This window comes from Panthera pardus, unplaced genomic scaffold (assembly GCF_024362965.1).
Source record: "Panthera pardus isolate Hobbes unplaced genomic scaffold, ASM2436296v1 HiC_scaffold_21, whole genome shotgun sequence".
NCBI lineage: Eukaryota > Metazoa > Chordata > Mammalia > Carnivora > Felidae > Panthera > Panthera pardus.
In genome coordinates this window covers 5,598,419-5,615,582 of record NW_026526777.1, presented here as the reverse complement: position 1 = coordinate 5,615,582, position 17,164 = coordinate 5,598,419, and the positions used below count along the sequence as shown (strand labels likewise).

Below are 17,164 nucleotides of genomic sequence, written 5' to 3'. Positions count from 1 at the left end.
GCAGAAGATTTTTAGCTTGACATAGTCCTACTTGTTTATTTTTTGTTTTGTTGCCTGTGCCTTGGGTATCGTAGAGCTCCATCGTTAAGACCTAATGAATTTGAGATGCCCATGTGACACCCAAATAAAGACATCTAATAAACTGGTGGGTCTACTGATCCTCCTGTAAGTTATTTAAACTCTCTGAGGCCTTAGTTTTCTCTTCCGTAAAATGGTGATATTATCTATCTGGTAGAGTTAACGCTCACCGAGAATAAATTAATGGAGCGATGGATGCCTAGCCTATTATATAATTTTTATCACACAACTTAGAGCTCGATTCTTTCCTGTAAGATGTAGGAGTTCAATTTGTTCGTGCACGCTCCATAATTAGACAATACATTCCTCAGTAATAGGGACCTTCTCTTTTGTCCGTCCCAATAAAGTGTCACCACAGAGTGGGCACGTAATAGCTTCCAGCTGTAGAAATGGATAGAGGCCCAGGATGCAAGGCCGTGTCCTCCTCCAGCCATCTCTTTCGCAGTGGGTGGGACCAGCATCCATTTCATCACTGGTGCTAGAAACCTGAAGTTCTGTTGAACTCCCCTTCCTCTTTCTCCGGGCAGACAGTCTAGCAGCACCAAGTTCCAATGATTGCACCTCTGGGAATTTCTCAAACCCTCTCTTCCTCTAGGTCCTCCCACTGTCACTAGCTCAGGCGTAATCTTCTCCCAGTTATGGGACAACAATAGCTTTCTTACTGGTCTCTTCGCCTCAGGTCCAGCCCCATCAAATCCATCTTCCAAACAGCCAGCAAAGAAAGATATTTACAATAAGATAGATCTATCCAGAATAGATAGCCTAATGTCACTTCTCGGCTTCCCCTTTAAAAGCTTTCTGGGGGCGCCTGGGTGGCTCAGTCGGTTGAGCATCCGACTTCAGCTCAGGTCATGATCTCACAGCTCATGGGTTCGAGCCCCGCGTCAGGCTCTGTGCTGACAGCTCAGATCCTGCTTCAGATTCTGTGTCTCCCTCTCTCTCTCTCTCTCTCTCTCTCTGCCCCTCTCCCGCTGGCGCACTCTCTCTCTCTCTCTCTATCTCTCTCTCTCTCTCTCTCTCCTCTCTCAAAATAAACATTAAAAAAAAAATTTAAAAGCTTTCTGATGGACTCGGGGCACCTGGGTGGCTCAGTCGGTTGAGCATCTGACACTTGATTATTGGTTGAGCTCAGGTCATGAGCTCAGGGTCGTGGGATCGAGCCCCATGTCAGGGCTCAGCGCAGAGCCTGCTTAAGATTCTCTCTCTCAAATAATAAACAAACAAACAAATACAAGCTGTCTGGCGGACTCAAGCTGCTTAGTCTGGGAGACAGGAGGTCCCCTGCAAACTGGCCCTGCCTGTGTCTCAGCCTCCCAGCCCGCCTCTCCAGAATTCTCTCCTCCCACCTCCAATCTGAAGGGCCAGGCTCCTGCGAGAGGGAGCTATTTGAGGTTCAGCCACACCCACTTTTGGGTCTGGCTTCGTGAACTTCCGCAGGTTGCGCCCTCTGCCTGAGCTGCATTTTGCTGTCACCTGGCTTCCTCGGTCCCCTTTCCAAATCGGCTCAGTTGTCACGCCTCCAGGAAACCTTTCCTGCCTCCTCTTCAGCACCTTTTTGCCACAGCGGACTTAGGTGCCCCTCACCTGTGGTCCCATATGCTCTGTGCACAGCGCCGTCCTTGCTCTGACTACGTTTCGCTTTATCTGTGCGAGGGTCTGTCTGCCCCACTGGCACATGTAAATTCCATGAGGACAGAAGAACATCTCAGTCATCATAGATCTTGGGAGTATGTGTATATACATATACATTTATTCATATATACATATTTATTCACACACACACACACTGTTCACACTTGTGAAAATATTCTTTTTTTTAAGTTTTTTTAATGTTTTATTTATTTTTGAGAAAGAGAGAGAGAGAGAGACAGAGAGCAAGCAGGGGAGGGGCAGAGAGAGAGAGGGAGACACAGAATCCGAAGCAGGCTCCAGGCTCCGAGCTGTCAGCACGGAGCCCAACGCGGGGCTCGAACTCACAAACTGTGAGATCGTGACCGGAGCTGAAGTCAGATGCCTAACCGACTGAGCCACCCAGGTGCCCCGAAAACGTTCTTCAATGTTGATGGAGCAGGCAGACCAACTCCAGTGAAGGCTCCAACTTGTGATTCTTTTTTATTTATTTTTTACACAGCAGTTAACTAAAGCAAAAATATATATTCAAGGTGGGAGAGTGGGCAGATTCCCAGAGGTGGAACTGGCCCATACTTTTGATTCTTAAACTTATTAATTTGAAGTCCTTCATCTGGAGGCGCCTGGGTGGCTCGGTCGGTTTAAACATCCAACTCTTGAGATCAGCTTAGGTCCCTGATCTCACTCTTGTGAGACTGAGCCCTACATTGGGCTCTGTGCTGAGCGTGAGCCTGCTGGGGATTCTCTCCCTCCCCCTGCCCCTCCCCCTGCTCACATGCTCTCATCCCAGACAGGACTGAAAACATAATTCGCAGGACCCACATAAAAACCAGAAATGCAGATCCTCTTGTTCAAAATTGTTAAGAATCTCAAGACAGCAATGGCAGAGCATCAAACCAAACCCAAGGCTCCTCTGAGCCCAGGGTCTTGTGTGACTGCATAGGTCACATGCCCATGAAGCCAGCTCTGGTGCAAGGGTCCTCAAATCAACCTAACTACTACCTCTAATGTGTTAGGGGCCACTCTGATTTGATTCTCAGCCCTCCCTAGTTAGGAAGCGTGGACCTCGTTAGCTCTTTGCATACACTCTTCGTTAGACCTGGTCTCTTTTTAAGAACTTTCACTTTGGGAGCCTTGTGCCACCGTTACGCCCACCCTTTTACCGTCGTCATACTGCACGTGAAAAAAGCGTGCTCTGTCTCTCCCTCTCCCTTCCCAGTTTGTCCAAGATCCATGTTCAGGGGCGGCTTACAGATCTAGCCTGAAGCTAACTAGTAAGGAACATCTCCACGGGTCTGATGAGAAGCAGCTTCCAGCGAGTCGTGAGGGTCCCCACCCCCCACCAGCGTCCCGCCCCATGTGCCAGCAACCTGCACCCTGGGCATGCTGGGAAAACCTCCCACCCAGGCCTTTGCCCTGGGTCCAGAGTCTGATGCCCTATCTAGGTAGTCGCTGGGAACCACTGGAGGCCACCCACAACAGAAGTGCCTTCTCCCTAACTCCAAACCCTGGCAGCGTGGAAGTTTGGGGAGAGGTGTCCCACACCAGATGCTGAGCCCTGCAGGTGACTGGCCCAAGAGTAGCAGGTAGGACATCTTTGGGGGGAGGCAGAGTCTAAAAGCAATAAAGTACAGGGGCGCCTGGGTTGGGGGCGGGGGGCTCAGTCGGCCGACTTCAGCTCAGGTCACGATCTCCCGGTTTGTGAGTTCGAGCCCCGCGTCGGGCTCTGTGCCGACAGCTCAGAGCCTGGAGCCCGCTTCGGATTCTGGGTCTCCGTCTCTCTCTGCCCCCTCCCCCACTTGTGCTCTGTCTCTCTCTGTCTCTCAAAAATACGTAAATGTAAAATAAATACACAAAAGCAATAAAGTACAGATAATGCAGAGGGTCAGATCCAGGGCGGGTTCGGGAAGGGGGTCTCTAAGAGGGGGAGAAGGGGGTCAAGGGTACCAGGAGCTGACCGCTGACCCTTCCCACATTCAGGGGCCCGTGACGGCCACTCCAACATCTGAAGCCATGGCCGGTGGGGAAGACGAGCCGAGGAACTGTGCGGTGTGCGGGGACCGAGCCACAGGCTACCACTTCCATGCCCTGACTTGTGAGGGCTGCAAGGGTTTCTTCAGGTGAGAGCCCCCCTCCCTGTAGAAACAACCTCCCAAACCGCCCGCCGGGCAGCCTTTAAGCCCCGGCATGTGCGCGAGCTTGTCCAGCTACAACCCCCCTGCATCCCAGAGCCCGACTACCCCGTGGCCAGCATGTTCTATCTTGCCAACCTCAACACTGAGCCAACAGGTGATACGATAACAGAGGGAAGGCCGAGGGTTTGTGCTATGGACACAACCCCTTAGTTGAGAGTGCTGATCCCGTGCCCTACGGAGATGCTTGCGTTGTACCCTACCCCCCCCCCCCCCCCAGGGACCCTTGGGCACAGCTCGGATTAGCCTACGTCACCGCCGATCCTTTTAGACCACGTCATCTCAGACCCTCACGACGCCACCCGTTCGCTGCCATCCCCGCCCGCCCTCCCAAACGTCTCTGTCTCCCACAGACGAACCGTCACCAGAAGCACTGGTCTCACCTGCCCCTTTGCTGGACGCTGTGAGGTCAACAAGATCCAGAGACGTCACTGCCCAGCCTGCAGGTTGCAGAAGTGCCTGGATGCTGGCATGAAGAAGGACAGTGAGTTGGCCCCTCCCAACACGAGCATCCATGGACCAGGTCTCTCGGCCTTGCCCTTGGTCCCACAGCGTGTACGTCACACAAGAAGAGTAGGAACAAGTCCGACGATGTTACTATTCCGCCCAAAACCCCAGCGGCCCCTCGTCCGCCTTACGGTCTGTGACCCCACGATCCTCTCCCTCCTACTCTTTCCGCCTGGCTCAGCCCATCACGGCCACACTCCAGCCACGCAGTGCGGCTGTCAAACACACCCCTCGGGACCCGTGTGATGGCATTTGCCGACCCCTCCACCAGGAATCTGCTTGCCCCAGATGTTCACGTGGCTTAACCTTTCTCTTCTATGTTTCACATATAGTGCCTGTCACTCAGTAGGTACTTGATAACCGTTAATCACTTGCTGTCATTTCTCCGCGCCAGGTACCCAGGCTATGCTCCCCACAGATAGTCTCCCCGGGGGCTCGCAGAAGTCAATGTGCCCCGGGTTCGCTCAGCTACAAAGCTACACCATCTGTATTTAATCTCTTCTGTCTGACTCCCAAGGCCTTGCTTTTTCCATGACATCACACGACTTTTCCATACGGAGCAGTGGAAAGGAAACCGTGGAAGTTAGAAACAAACAAACAAAAAAATTCAAGCTCCGTCACTTAAGTGTTTGTGACTTTGGACCTGTCACTGGGGTGTCAGCCCGCTCATGTCTCTGAAAAACATGGATAATAACACCCGCCCTGTCTTCCCAGAGGGTTACTGCAATCCAAGGTAGGGAGATTTAACCTCAGAACCCTTGAAATGAGAGCGCTATATGGAAACATACGGTGACGTTTTAGGCATCCAGGGCCCTCCCTCGTCAGTGTTGGCCCAGGAGCCAAACATCTCCCTTCACGACGACCCCCTTACCCTCCACCCTTCCTTTCTCCACCGCGGTGCCCTCTTTTCTGCCGCAGGGCCCGGCAGGATGGAAAAGTGGCCAGGAATCCCCTGCGGCCCGGAGCCTCGAGGATTTCAGCCAAGCCCTCCCGCCCCACATCCTTCACCCTGCTGGGTACCAGAGGGGTCCCGGACGTGGGGCTGGCAGAGACAGGTGCTCTGGGCTGGTCTCAGTGGCTCTGTCATCTGTGTTCCCCGGACACAGTGATCCTGTCGGCAGAGGCCTTGGCGCTGCGGCGAGCAAAGCAGGCCCAGCGGCGCGCACAGCGAGCACCTAGCCAGCTGAGCGACAAGCAGAAAGAGCTGGTCCGGACTCTCCTGGGGGCCCACACCCGCCACGTGGGCACCATGTTTGACCAGTTTGTGCAGTTCAGGGTGAGCCTTGACAGGCTTCGGGCCGGAAGGTGACCAAAAGGGTGCCCAAGGGGGCCTGACCCGAGGGAGGGGGCTGTGTTCCAGGCACCGATACGGAGGACGAGGCTTCTCCAGAACCCCCGGTGTAGACAGACGCCTCAGCCTAGCGCCCTTCCAAGCCAGGGCCGGAGCGGCCTAAAGAGAGCCTCTCACTGAGGCTCTGATCTCTGCAGCCTCCCGCTCATCTGTTCGTCCGCCACCAGCATTTGCCCGGCTCGGTCCCTGTACCGCCTCTGCTGACGCACTTCGCAGAGATCAACACCTTCATGGTGCAGCAAATCATCAAGTTCACCAAGGATCTGCCCCTCTTCCGGTACGTGACCTCCCCTTACCCTTCAGGAAGAAAACACTCCAGGAAGTCATAATCCCCAGACGCACGCCAAAGGAAAAAAAAAAAAAAAAAGTCACTGACCCCCCCCCCCCCCCCCCCGCCCATCACCCACCCTGCATCCTGTCCGAGCACCAGGTCGTAAATCCCCAGCTTTAAGTATCTCCCTCAGAACCGGGGGGGGGGGTGGGGGGGGGGGGGGCTCCTCTCCCTGTCTGAAGTTCAGGGCGGAGCCTGAGGTGCTCTCGTCCCCTGCTCCCCACAGGTCCCTGCCCATGGAGGACCAGATCTCCCTTCTCAAGGGAGCTGCTGTAGAGATGTGCCACATCGCCCTCAACACCACCTTCTGCCTCCAAACACAAAACTTCCTCTGTGGGCCACTCCACTACGCGATAGAGGACGGAGCCCACGGTGAGACGGCGCTAGAACCGCAGAGGGCACGTGCCCTTCGAGGTATGGTGTGCGGCCAGGTGACCCGAAGGATCCTAAGCCTGGCGTCTCCCACAGTGGGCTTCCAGGAACAGTTTTTAGAGCTGCTCTTTCGCTTCCACGGGACCCTGAGACGACTCCAGCTCCAGGAGCCCGAGTATGTGCTCATGGCCGCCGTGGCCCTCTTCTCTCCCGGTGAGCGTCCCCAAAGCCCAGAGGGGCGCCTCCGCCTCTGCCCCCACTCCCAGCCCCGTGAACCCACCCACGACCGGGGCTCGGTCTTCAAACCCAGCCTGGGCCCGTTCCGCATGGCAGGCCCGCGCCCGACCCCACCCCGTCCTTCCCCGCCACCCCCACCTCCTTCCAGACAGGCCTGGGGTTACCCGGAGGGAACAGATTGATCATCTGCAAGAGGTGACAGCACTGACCCTGCAGAGCTACATCGAAGGCCAGCAGCCAAGGCCTGGGAGTCGGTATGGGGGACCCCGGGGGGGCTGGAGGCTATGCCAGGGCACGAAGGTGAGGGAAACGCTGAGCTCAGGGGGAATGCTTTTACTGTCCCTTCCTGTGGGAAACCGGGTCCCTCGGGGGCTCGAGTCCTTCCCTCGTGCCTCGTCTAGTTCTGGCATCCAAAGTGCTCCTACGGGCGTTTCACCTGATTTTTTCCAGATTTTTTTTTTTTTTTTTTATTCGGTAGAGATGCAAAGTAGGAGCTGGCAGGCTCTGTATAACAGCATTCCTGAGATTGATGAAATCCAGTGTCTCACCCGTCCCCTCTCCAGGCTCAAGCAGCCGGCCAGGTCTCTCTCGTTCGCTCTCTTTCCTTGGCCCTTCCCCTCCTCTCCGTTGGGCCCATTAATGTTTCATTCATTCCCCCTTGAAGTCAGGGTCGTTCAGTTTCATGGCCCAGGCCGGTCCCCTGGCCCAAAAGTCCGTGATCTATTCAGGCTCTGAGGCACACTCCCCTTGTTCTCGGCTGTTCCTCAATGAGCCGGTTTGGCCAGGAGAGGGATGCTTTACACCATAGGACGCACCCACCTTCTAGAACCTGCTCTAGGAGACCCGATGCACAGACTCCACACAGGTGACGTCCTGGCCACATCTGGGGCTTTCTTCACACTTGGCCCTCAGACCTCTGGGTTCAAGAAATACGGCATGGTGAGAGAGGAAAGTGTCAGAGGACCCCCTCGGGGACCTTTTGGAATTCTGGATAAATTCGTCCTACCAGAGCGTGATTTTCTCTAGGGGTCAGACCTAGCTTCGCCGAGGGACAGTTCAGGGGCTCAGGACGTCAGGGCAAGACTCTCAGCTACCTCGTTCTCCTCCTCTTTCCCTGGTGACCCCACCGCTTCCTCCAAAGGTTTCTGTATGCGAAGCTGCTGGGCCTGTTGGCCGAGCTCAGGAGCATTAACAACGCCTTTGGCTACCAAATCCGGCACATCCGGGGGCTGGCCGCCATGATGCCACTGCTCCAGGAGATCTGCAGCTGAGGCCCCAGCCCATGTGGACACACGGGACTGGGGAAGGGGGAAATACTGGGGCCAGAGGTTGGGAGCGGTAGAAAGGGAGCCCAGTGGTTGCAATGAAAGACCAAAGCGATAACTGCCTCTTCATGCAGTCTTGGGGGCCGTGGGGGAGGACCACAGGGACAGAGTTGTTCTCCGGAAGCACAGAAAATGAGGAAGGAGGGAGCCTCGGGGCGAAGAGGTAAAGAAGCGCCTTCCGGGAAGTGAGGGGGGGGGCCCACTTTCCCAGGGCAAAGATTTAGCCCTTCGGCCCTCGGGAGACTCTGGGATGGAAAACAGGACGGGGAGCTGATCCCATGCAGACTTTTCTGCTCTGAAGAGGAAGACGCTGGGAGCTTTAATCGACAGGGAGATGTAGAAGGTGGGGGGGGGAGTGAGGGGAGAGAAGTCAGCCAGACAGACCCCCTAATCCTTCTCCCTCGGTCCAGAGCCACAAGAGCACGGGAAGAGGACGCCGGCGGGGGGGGGGTGGGGGTGGCAGAGGTCGGAGTCTCACGCCAGCCCCTCGGCAGCCGCCCCTGCGGCAGCCCCAGTTCTGAGGAGGGCACGGCCCTGTCCGCCACTCTGCTCCTGGGACCTAGAGGTCACCCAGCAGGGTGGGCTCTGGAGAGGGGCCTAGTCTCTGGCCCTCGGGCACCTGACTCGGAGGCTCCAGCTTCAGCGGGTGCCGGCTCTGGGACAACCTCAGCCCACAGTGATGCTGAACCCACAATGGAACCTGTTCCGCCAGTGGTTGAGGAAGGCTCCGAGGGCTAGGGTGACAGGCAAGGGGGGCATCTTCTTCTCCAGCACGGCACCCACACACCAGTTACTGTCCACCAAGCCTGTGGGGGAACGGAATGTAGACCGGGTTAGGTATTTATTTTTTTAATTTTTCTTAACGTTTATTTATCTGGTGGGGGGGCGGGGCGAGAGAGAGAGGGAGACACGGAATCCGAAGCGGGCTCCAGGCCCTGAGCTGACAGCACAGAGCCCGACGCGGGGCTCGAACTCAAGAACCCCGAGATCATGACCTGAGCCGAAGTCGGACGCCTGACCGACTGAGCACCCCCCGCTCAGGTGCCCCTGGACCGGGTTATTTAACAGGCTTGCAGAAAGGGGTCAGAAGTAAGGCGGACCTTCCCTCCCTCGGTCCCCCCAAGCCCTCAGCACCTGCGAATGCCGTCCGAATGACCCTCACCTCTAAACACCATGTTGGCCTGGGGCAGAGTCAGGTGGTAACCAAAGGAGAAGGTTGTGTCTTGTAGCCTCGTGTTTGCCTCAAACTCCACCCCGACCTGAACCTGAGAAGCAGGGCAAGGGTGGGAGAAGGATCTGTCTCAGTGAGGCCTCGAGGAGCCCTGACGGGGGACCCGCGGGATGAAGGCAGGCGGGGGGAAACGTCTGTGCCGTGTGGGTAGGAAGAACAGTAGGCCAGCGGGGCCCGTGGCCGTCTGGAGGGGTCAGAGTTCACGACCGACTTGCGGGGGCGGAAGATGGCGTCGGTAATCTCACCTGTTCGTTGGCCCTGTGGTAATAACTTGCATGGGCCCCACCTGATCCCACATTCAACGTGGCCACCCAGTGCAGGGCTGTCGAAACCAAAGGGGAGGAGACGAGGGGCGTTACTGTAGCAGGACACGGGCCAGGAGCCCTCGCCAAGGCCGGCATTGCCCCTCCCCATCGCTGCTCCCCCCTCACCCCATACCCGAGTACTTCCCAGCCAGGGTCAAGATGGCCCCCTCTTCGCCTGGCCGCCGGTGATAAACTAACTCTCCTCCCAGCACCAGCCGATGGGTGAGGCTCTGCAGGAAGTGAGCGACCATGATCACTGCGGGGTAGTGGAGACACATGGCATCGGTCACAGGGACAACGTCCGGGCCTGCTCCGCCGCCCCGGCCCACCCAAGAACTTTCCAGTCCCCGATCTGCACAGACGACGACGACGACGACGAGGCCTAGCCAACGTTAGCAAGTGATCGGCCAAGATCAAAAGAACCCTGTGCCAATTCCTCACCCGACTCCCCAATCAGGTCAGGATTCCCCAGGGTCAGAGTAGCCGTGTAGTCATCTCCTCGATACTCGCCATCGAACTGCCACGTCAGGAACTTGGCCTGCTGCGTCTGCAGCGGGGAGAAAAAGGAGTGAAGCCTTCCTCCTCCTTCGCGGTCACCGGGGCCTCCGCGCCTCTCGCTGGAGCCCCCAGAGCAGGACACCCGTGGAGGAGGACAGGCTTCAGCGGATAGAGGCGGGGACTATGGGTCACCTGGAAGACAGCCTTGGCTCGGAGCCGCTCTGCCAGGAGGAGCAGGACCTGGGCGTTGAGGCTGCCGCTGCTGTCCATATCCCCTACCACAGTGGGGAACACCTGTTGGAGAGGGTCCCCGGTAAGACCCGGCTGGTGGGGGGCACCACTCCGCCTCCATCCAACTCGCTAGGATTTCTTTAACAGTACCCAGCGCCCCCTGGTGGAGCCACAGAGGTAGACTTCTTCTCGCGCCACCTTTCCCCACTCTCTCCCCTTCAGAGGAAACACAGAGAAGCAGGCGCCCTGGACGCTCTTCCTCATAACACACACATTTCCTCCTCCTCCAGGCCCGGGTCCCGGCTGGGCTTTCAGGGAGATGACCCGGGCGTGAGGAGTCCTCACCTCGGTGGGGCTAAGTTGCCAGTCCCCCGCGTAGGCCGCGTGGAGGTGATAGCCTGGCAAGCCCAGAGCACTCATATGCACGGTGTGAGCCACCTGAGGAAAGAGAAGTCACTGGAGGAAAGCGTTCCTGCCGATTTCAACCCCCTCCCCCCCAGCTGCTCCCCAGCCAGATGGCCTTTTAAGAATCCCAAAGATTCAACATAGCCAACACCAGACAAAAAAGCAACAAGTCCCACAGGCAAGGGAAGCAGGGAGAGCCCCACATCCTCCCTCATTTGTCCCATAGAGCCTGCTTAAGGCTTGAGTACAAAAGGCAAGGAGGAGAGGATCCAGGGATAGGCGGGGAGGGATAGTGAGGAGGGCCAGAGAAGTGGGAGCACCTGGAAATGGCTGCTCAGAACCTTGTTGACAACGAGCTTCACTCCCTCCATCTGTGCTGGGAACACATCTGAAGGGGGTGGAGGGGAGGGGAAGGGGAGCAATAAGCACAGACAAGGCACCCCTACCCCCAGAGGTAAGTGTCCCCTTCCAATCCCATAGAAAGCACTTGGGAGGATCTGACCTCCTTTCGAGTCCTATCACGAAATGCTCCACTCCATTCAGGCACGGGATCCTCCCAGGGGCTGGATGCCCCGGCTGTGATCTCCCTTTCCTGCTCCCATCACTGGACACCCAGCATTCAGGACCCTCCCCTGCTCTGCCCCTTCAACTTGAGACACCCACATGCCAAGTTCTCACCTTTGCATAGCCGGTGCAGCTCATCGAAGCTCCCAGGGTTGGGCAGAGGTTCCTCTCGCCGGGGGCTCCGGCGGGGCAAAGCCCCCATCGGTGCCAGGCCCAGCGTGTTCCCCATTTCAGTCCAGAGGACAGGGGAGGGGCCGGGGTTAGCCTGAGAAAGGACGCTATTGCTCCCTCTACCCCCCACGGGCCCCACCCCCCATCATCCGACTCCCCAGTCCCAGAAACTTCCACATGGTCCGACGCTACACCTGGAACAGGAAGAGTGGGGAGAGGGCGCCGGTGGGGAGATTGAACCCCAGACACCCCCACACTCCCGTCCCATCTTCGATCCTTCACCCCCACCTGTCACCCCCTCCCCTCCCCCATTCTCTAACCCTAGCTCCCACACAGACCTCACCCAGCTTCCCAGTCTTTCTGCTCTCCATTCCTAGGCCCCAAGGCGAGGCTTGCAACGAAGCAGTAGCTCTTACCGTCTCAGACCATCCTGCTGCCCCCTTTCCCCCGGCACACCCCGGTCATCTTGATGGGGGCAGCCATCTTGAGTGATGGCAGAACTGCGGCTTCACGCTGCATCCCCAGCGTGGTCATCCACGCCATCTTGGAATCGGGCAAAAAAAAGACATCAAAGATCCGACCGACCCTCCCTTGATTGGGCCCCGCCCAATCGATAAAAAAAAAAAAAAAACTGCCTCCCTCTCCCCGCGGCCAATGGGAGAGGAGGAAGCGAAGGAGTGACAGACGCAGGTCCAGGGAGCTCCAACCCAGGCACTGCAGAGGCGGGCGGGACTTGATTGGTAGCTCCTTAGACTTACTCAAGTGGATGGCCTTAGATCGCCCGGCGTCTACAAGGTCGGGGGGAGAAAAGCCGTGAGCGCACAAGACACTAGAGGGAGCATCTTGGAACTTGGGCCACTTTCACCCTACGGCCTGGAGACCCGTTTTGTGAAGGGCGGCGGACGGAATGATTGTGAGGACTTCATTCGGACCCTGGTTCCTATGGCTCCTGGGTGCCCCCACCTCGAACCCCTAGGGACTCCTGACAGCCCTCCCCAGTACAGCACAGTACACAGTGCACCTCCAGATGAGTACTGCTCGCGAGTACTGCTCTCCCTGGAACATGGCCCCACACCTGGAGGTCTACACCTCCCCAAGTTCACCTTCTAGTTCTCTTGGCGGAAGGGAAATGGGTGGGAGTTGCGGTGAAAGGAGCAGGGGCTGCAGCCTTCCTACTAACGAAACCATTTCCTGAGTTAGGCGTCCGACTGGGGCTCAGGTCATGATCCCACGGTCGGTGAGTTGGAGCCCCCGCGTCGGGCTCTGTGCTGATGTCTCGGAGCCTGGAGCCTGCTTCCGATTCTGTGTCTCCCTCTCTCTCCGCCCCTCCCCCGCTCACGCTCTGTCTCTGTCTCTCTCTCTCAAAAAACAAATAACACATTTTTAAAAATTAAAAAAAAAAACCCTATTCCCTAAAACAGCTGCCCCTATGGGTTAATCCCCCCCTCCCCCCCCCCCCCCCACCGTGGCCCAGGTGTTGTTGGCAGATAAAATCTGTTGGTCCCCAAATGAACTCCACTCCACAGGCAGGGACAGTCCATGGAGGGCTCTTCAAGTACTAGGCATTCCCCAGAGGAATAATTGAAGATGGAGTAAGAATTTGGGGCCCCCCGGTCACTTCCCCCACTAGCCCTCACCTCTCCGACCCCTTCTCTCCTCCCTCACAATCAGAGCTGGCACGGGGGGGCTCGGGCCTTGGTCAGAGGGATGCCGTGGCCCCTGCTGACTCACATTGGCTGACCACCACTGGAGAATGGCCAGGGAACTTCGACCTTTATCCTTGGTAGAGGACTCTCGTTCCCTTCCTTTCTTGCCAGGGCCCGCCGTTTGGGAAGGAGAAGGCAGAGGCTACTTTCTGAATTTGTTTTATTGGGGGTGGGGTGTCCTCATGTATCAGCAGTCGGGAGGGTCATTCTGGGCTCTCGTGTTTTCTCCCCCGTCTTGTCACACATTAACTGAACACTGGAGAGAGGCGATCATACCTGCCCTTTGGCCCGTCCCAGGACTCTCCTAATCCTCGTTCCCCTCACCCCATCCCCTGATTTCTACTCCTTTCTCCTTTCTTCGGTTCCCAATTCCGGTCTGCCAAGTTACAGTCAAGGGGATGATTCCGGGGAGAGTAAATCTACCCACGATGGGACAAAGTTACCAACGGCTGCTGCTGCGGGCTTCATATGTCAGGGCTTCCCAGGGGAGACTAGGAACCCTTCCTGCAGCATTCATTTTTTAAACACATTTTTGTAATGTTGATTTTTGAGAGAGACACAGCACGAGGGAGGGAGGGCCAGGGAGAGAGGGAGACGCAGAATCCTAAGCAGGCTCCAGGCTCCGAGCTGTCAGCACAGAGCCCGACGCGGGGATGGGCATCGGGACCACAAGCCGCGAGATCATGACCCGAGCCAGAGTCAGACGCCCAACCAACTGAGCCACCCAGGGGCCCCCCTGCGGTATTCAGATCCGAGGACTGCCAGCCCCAGACCCCAAAAGAGTGAATGTTGAATAAGCCTGGAGTGTATCCCTTTGGACTCCACTAAGGCCTGCCTCCCCATGCCCCGCCCCCCCCTCACCATGAGTCCCCCACGTGCTTATCCTCTCCTCCCCCATTTCTCTGACTTGTTTACTCCAACATGGCCCCTGCCCCATCGGGTCCTTCCACAGTCCTTATCACCTGACGGGGGGCGTGGGGAAGCAGCAGTATATATAGCCCCTGTCTCCCCAGTCAGCAGGCACAGACAACGAGGACACACGCACTGACCCGGTAGGGGAAGGGAGCAAGGGGTGTGGTCGGGATCCGAAGGCCAGGTTTTAATTGTGGGAAGGGAGGGAACCCGGTCGGAGTGGGTACTTAAGTAGCCATCTCCGGAGAGGGGCTGAAACTGAATGAAGCTCGTTCCGCTTCAGCCCCTCCCCTACCCCCACTTGTTTCCAGGCCACCTTCCCCACTGTCACCACCATGAAGCTGCTGGCAATGACTGTGCTACTCCTCACCATCTGTAGCCTTGAAGGTGGGTGTGGTACAGAGAGGGGTCCCGAAGAAGGAGAAGGAGAAGGTGCTGGGGGTCGTAGCTACCCATCTGGCTGTACTCCTATGCCCCGCTCTAGCCACCAGAGAGCTCAAAAGATAGATCGTCCCCCCTCTAAAGCTCCTGGAGCTGGGTACCCGTTTGGGGAGGGGCCTGAGAGCTCATTGATGGGTATCCAGCTAAGAAGGTATGTGCGCGTGCGTGTGTTTCCGTGCGTGCAGGGGCTTTGGTGAGGAGACAGGCAGCGGAGCTGAGTCTACAGAGACTGGTCTCTCAGTACTTCCAGACGGTGACTGACTACGGCAAGGACCTGGTGGAGAAGGCCAAGGGCCCAGAGCTTCAGGCCCAGGCAAAGTAAGTTTCAGTGAAAAAGGTTCAGGGGACACCTGGCCGACTCAGGAGAGCATGCAAGTCTTGGTCCCTGGATTGTGAGTTCAGGCCCCACATTGGGTGTAGAGATTGCTTAAAAATAAAATCTTGAAAAAAAGAAAAGAAAAGAAAAGAAAAGAAAAGAAAAGAAAAGAAAAGAAAAGAAAAGAAAAAAGAAAAAAGGTGGGGGAGGGGGTGGTGGTGGTCAGGAACCAGGGAGCTATAGAGAGAAAGAAGGGAAGATCAAAGGTTGCACAGAAGACTGAGCTCAAGGGTGGGGGTTAGGGAGGATTAATTTTTTGTTTTGTTTTGTTTACTGTTTGTTTATTTTTGAGAGAGAGACAGAGTGCGAGCAGGGGAGGAGCAGAGAGAGAGGGAGACACGGAATCCGAAGCAGGCTCCAGGCTGTGACCTGTCAGCACAGAGTCCAACGTGGGGCTCAAACTCACGACCTGTGAAATCATGACCCGAGCCAAAGTCAGATGCTTGACCAACTGAGCCACCCAGGCGCCCCAGGGAGGATGGGGTTTAAGTGGGACGGAAAGATTCCTTCACCACCTCATAGGTCCCATCGACCTCTTGGACAGGCTTTGAATTTCAATCTCTAGGGTCTGTTCCTCTGCCCAGGGGAGGGCTTGTCTCTCCTCCTCCGAGTGTGGTGGTCATGACAGGATGGACCAGGCACTAAAGTCTGGGGAGCTGGGTCTCATCTCCCACCACCCACAAGGCCCCTGGTCTCTCACACTGACCTCTAATCCTCTGAATACACAGGGCTTACTTCGAGAAGACCCAGGAGCAGTTAACACCCCTGGTCAAGAAGGCTGGAACTGACCTGATTAACTTCCTGAACAACTTCATGGACCTCAAAGCACAGCCTGCCACCCAGTGAGGTGTCCAGACCACTGTCCTCCACCCCCAGCTGGGCCCTGGAACTCCCACTGGCCAGGCCTAGAGCCCTCTCCCAACCCGCCCCTTATTTTCTACAATAAATATCGAAGGAGTCAGGTGTGAGCCTGGTGCTTTGGGAGACCGGGAGGAGTCAGGGAATCGGTGAGGGGAGAACAGAGAGATGGGCTCCCACTGGGAGAGGGGTTCGGTGAGAGGAGAGGAGGGCTGAAGAGACAAAAGAGGGAGACAAAGGGCGGGGCGGGCGGGGTGGGGGGAGCTCTGTCTGGGATTCTTCTGCCCACAAGCCTGGGAACTGCTTTGCAGCAGACAGAAGAGCCTCTGCATTGCACAATCTCTCACCTAGACCCCCTGTCTGGGGAACAGCCCTTCCAAACCCCTCCCCCACTATAACCCGGGTGCCGTTCACAGAACTGGCCAGGGAGCCAGACCTGAAACTAGCAGACAGGATAGCCAGCTAAGGTCTCCTGGATTAAATCAAAATGGGGTGGAAATCAGGCCGGGCCGACGTGGGACACTCACACACCAGAACGCAGGGCAACGAAAAGTAGGCGTGTTCCAATAAAAGTTCGCTCCCACTTTGCATGTCAAACAGTTACCTTCCGGCCGTGGCTCATTTCTCGCATCTCCTCTGAGATCACGGTTTCCCCAGCCGCCCGCGCTGGCTCCACGTTCTTTGGCGGATCGATCAGCCTTTTCAGTCTGGCCTTCGAGGCCCTCACCACTCATGGTTATTTTCCTCCCTCTCTTTCCCAGTTTCTGGTTTTTTCTCACGGGGTAAGATGTGTGGGGACAAAGAGGTCTCAGTCTGTCACTTGCAGGATGACCTCGGACAGGTTAATTACCTTCAAAGAGCCTGAACCCCCTCCCCGCCCCCCCCCCTCCCCCACCGGGTTACTGACCAGATCAAATACTACAAGCAAGCTGGGAAACACTCTCAACAGGGTGAGTCGCCGCGTGGTGCACAGTCTTCCCCGACACGGGGAGTGCCAGGGTAGTCCTACTCTGACAGGGCTTCCGGGTCACAGGTAGGAGTGGCAGCATCTGGTGGGATTCAGATACCACAGGAAATCCTGCCCTCCTGGCACAGCCACAAGCAGGGCGGGGACTGACAAGGGTGAAGCCCCGGCCACCCACCCACGTGCTCGGAGGAGCTGCCCTCCCCCCATCTAGACCCAATTTGCTCCCCTTTGCTTCACCCGCCCGCACCCCCGGCCTGGCCCTCTGAGGTCCCTCTTTGCCCCAGACGCACCGAAAACCCACTGTTCCCGTGAAACCTTCCAAGGCTCTGTCACACCATTATCCTGCATGTTTGGTTTTGGCTTTTCAGCCACGCCACTGCCCACATATGTGTGCGTTGCGGGTTGTCCCCACGCTGTTCCCTGAAGCCCACTCCGATCTGGGGGGAGGGGGGCGGCGGGGGGAGGGTTGGACAGTCC

General features: G+C 56.9%; 2 protein-coding genes across 8 annotated transcripts; one reads left to right on the top strand and one right to left on the bottom strand.

Annotated features, from left to right (window-relative positions):
- Window positions 1-3,191: 3,191 nt before the first annotated feature.
- Window positions 3,192-15,823, top strand: LOC109257291 (apolipoprotein A-II). Of its 4 annotated transcripts, XM_053908928.1 has the most exons (11): window positions 3,208-3,293; window positions 3,688-3,827; window positions 4,253-4,383; window positions 5,513-5,682; window positions 5,895-6,034; window positions 6,315-6,460; window positions 6,557-6,673; window positions 6,846-6,951; window positions 14,329-14,432; window positions 14,672-14,804; window positions 15,591-15,823. In XM_053908928.1, the coding sequence occupies exons 2-11, from the start codon at window positions 3,721-3,723 to the stop codon at window positions 15,706-15,708; spliced, it is 1,272 nt and encodes a 423-aa protein (XP_053764903.1). In that variant the 5' UTR covers window positions 3,208-3,293; window positions 3,688-3,720; the 3' UTR covers window positions 15,709-15,823. The 4 variants fall into 4 exon arrangements, with proteins under 4 accessions (XP_053764904.1, XP_019288862.2, XP_053764903.1 ...); XM_053908929.1 differs by lacking the exon at window positions 15,591-15,823 and having other exon boundaries at window positions 3,192-3,293; window positions 14,357-14,432; window positions 14,672-14,786; XM_019433317.2 differs by lacking the exons at window positions 14,329-14,432; window positions 14,672-14,804; window positions 15,591-15,823 and adding an exon at window positions 7,839-8,080 and having other exon boundaries at window positions 3,192-3,293.
- TOMM40L (translocase of outer mitochondrial membrane 40 like) lies at window positions 7,016-12,788 on the bottom strand. 4 transcript variants are annotated; one of them, XM_019433319.2, is made up of 11 exons: window positions 11,844-12,788; window positions 11,371-11,621; window positions 11,013-11,080; window positions 10,633-10,725; window positions 10,249-10,350; window positions 10,000-10,105; window positions 9,692-9,814; window positions 9,499-9,575; window positions 9,185-9,287; window positions 8,723-8,828; window positions 7,016-7,613 (listed from the first exon to the last, which is right to left on the bottom strand). In XM_019433319.2, exons 2-11 carry the CDS (start codon window positions 11,483-11,485, stop codon window positions 7,532-7,534), a joined length of 975 nt encoding a protein of 324 aa, XP_019288864.1. In that variant the 5' UTR covers window positions 11,486-11,621; window positions 11,844-12,788; the 3' UTR covers window positions 7,016-7,531. The 4 variants fall into 4 exon arrangements, with proteins under 4 accessions (XP_019288864.1, XP_019288865.1, XP_019288866.1 ...); XM_019433320.2 differs by having other exon boundaries at window positions 11,371-11,521; XM_019433321.2 differs by lacking the exon at window positions 11,844-12,788 and having other exon boundaries at window positions 8,642-8,828; window positions 11,371-11,705.
- Window positions 15,824-17,164: the final 1,341 nt, after the last annotated feature.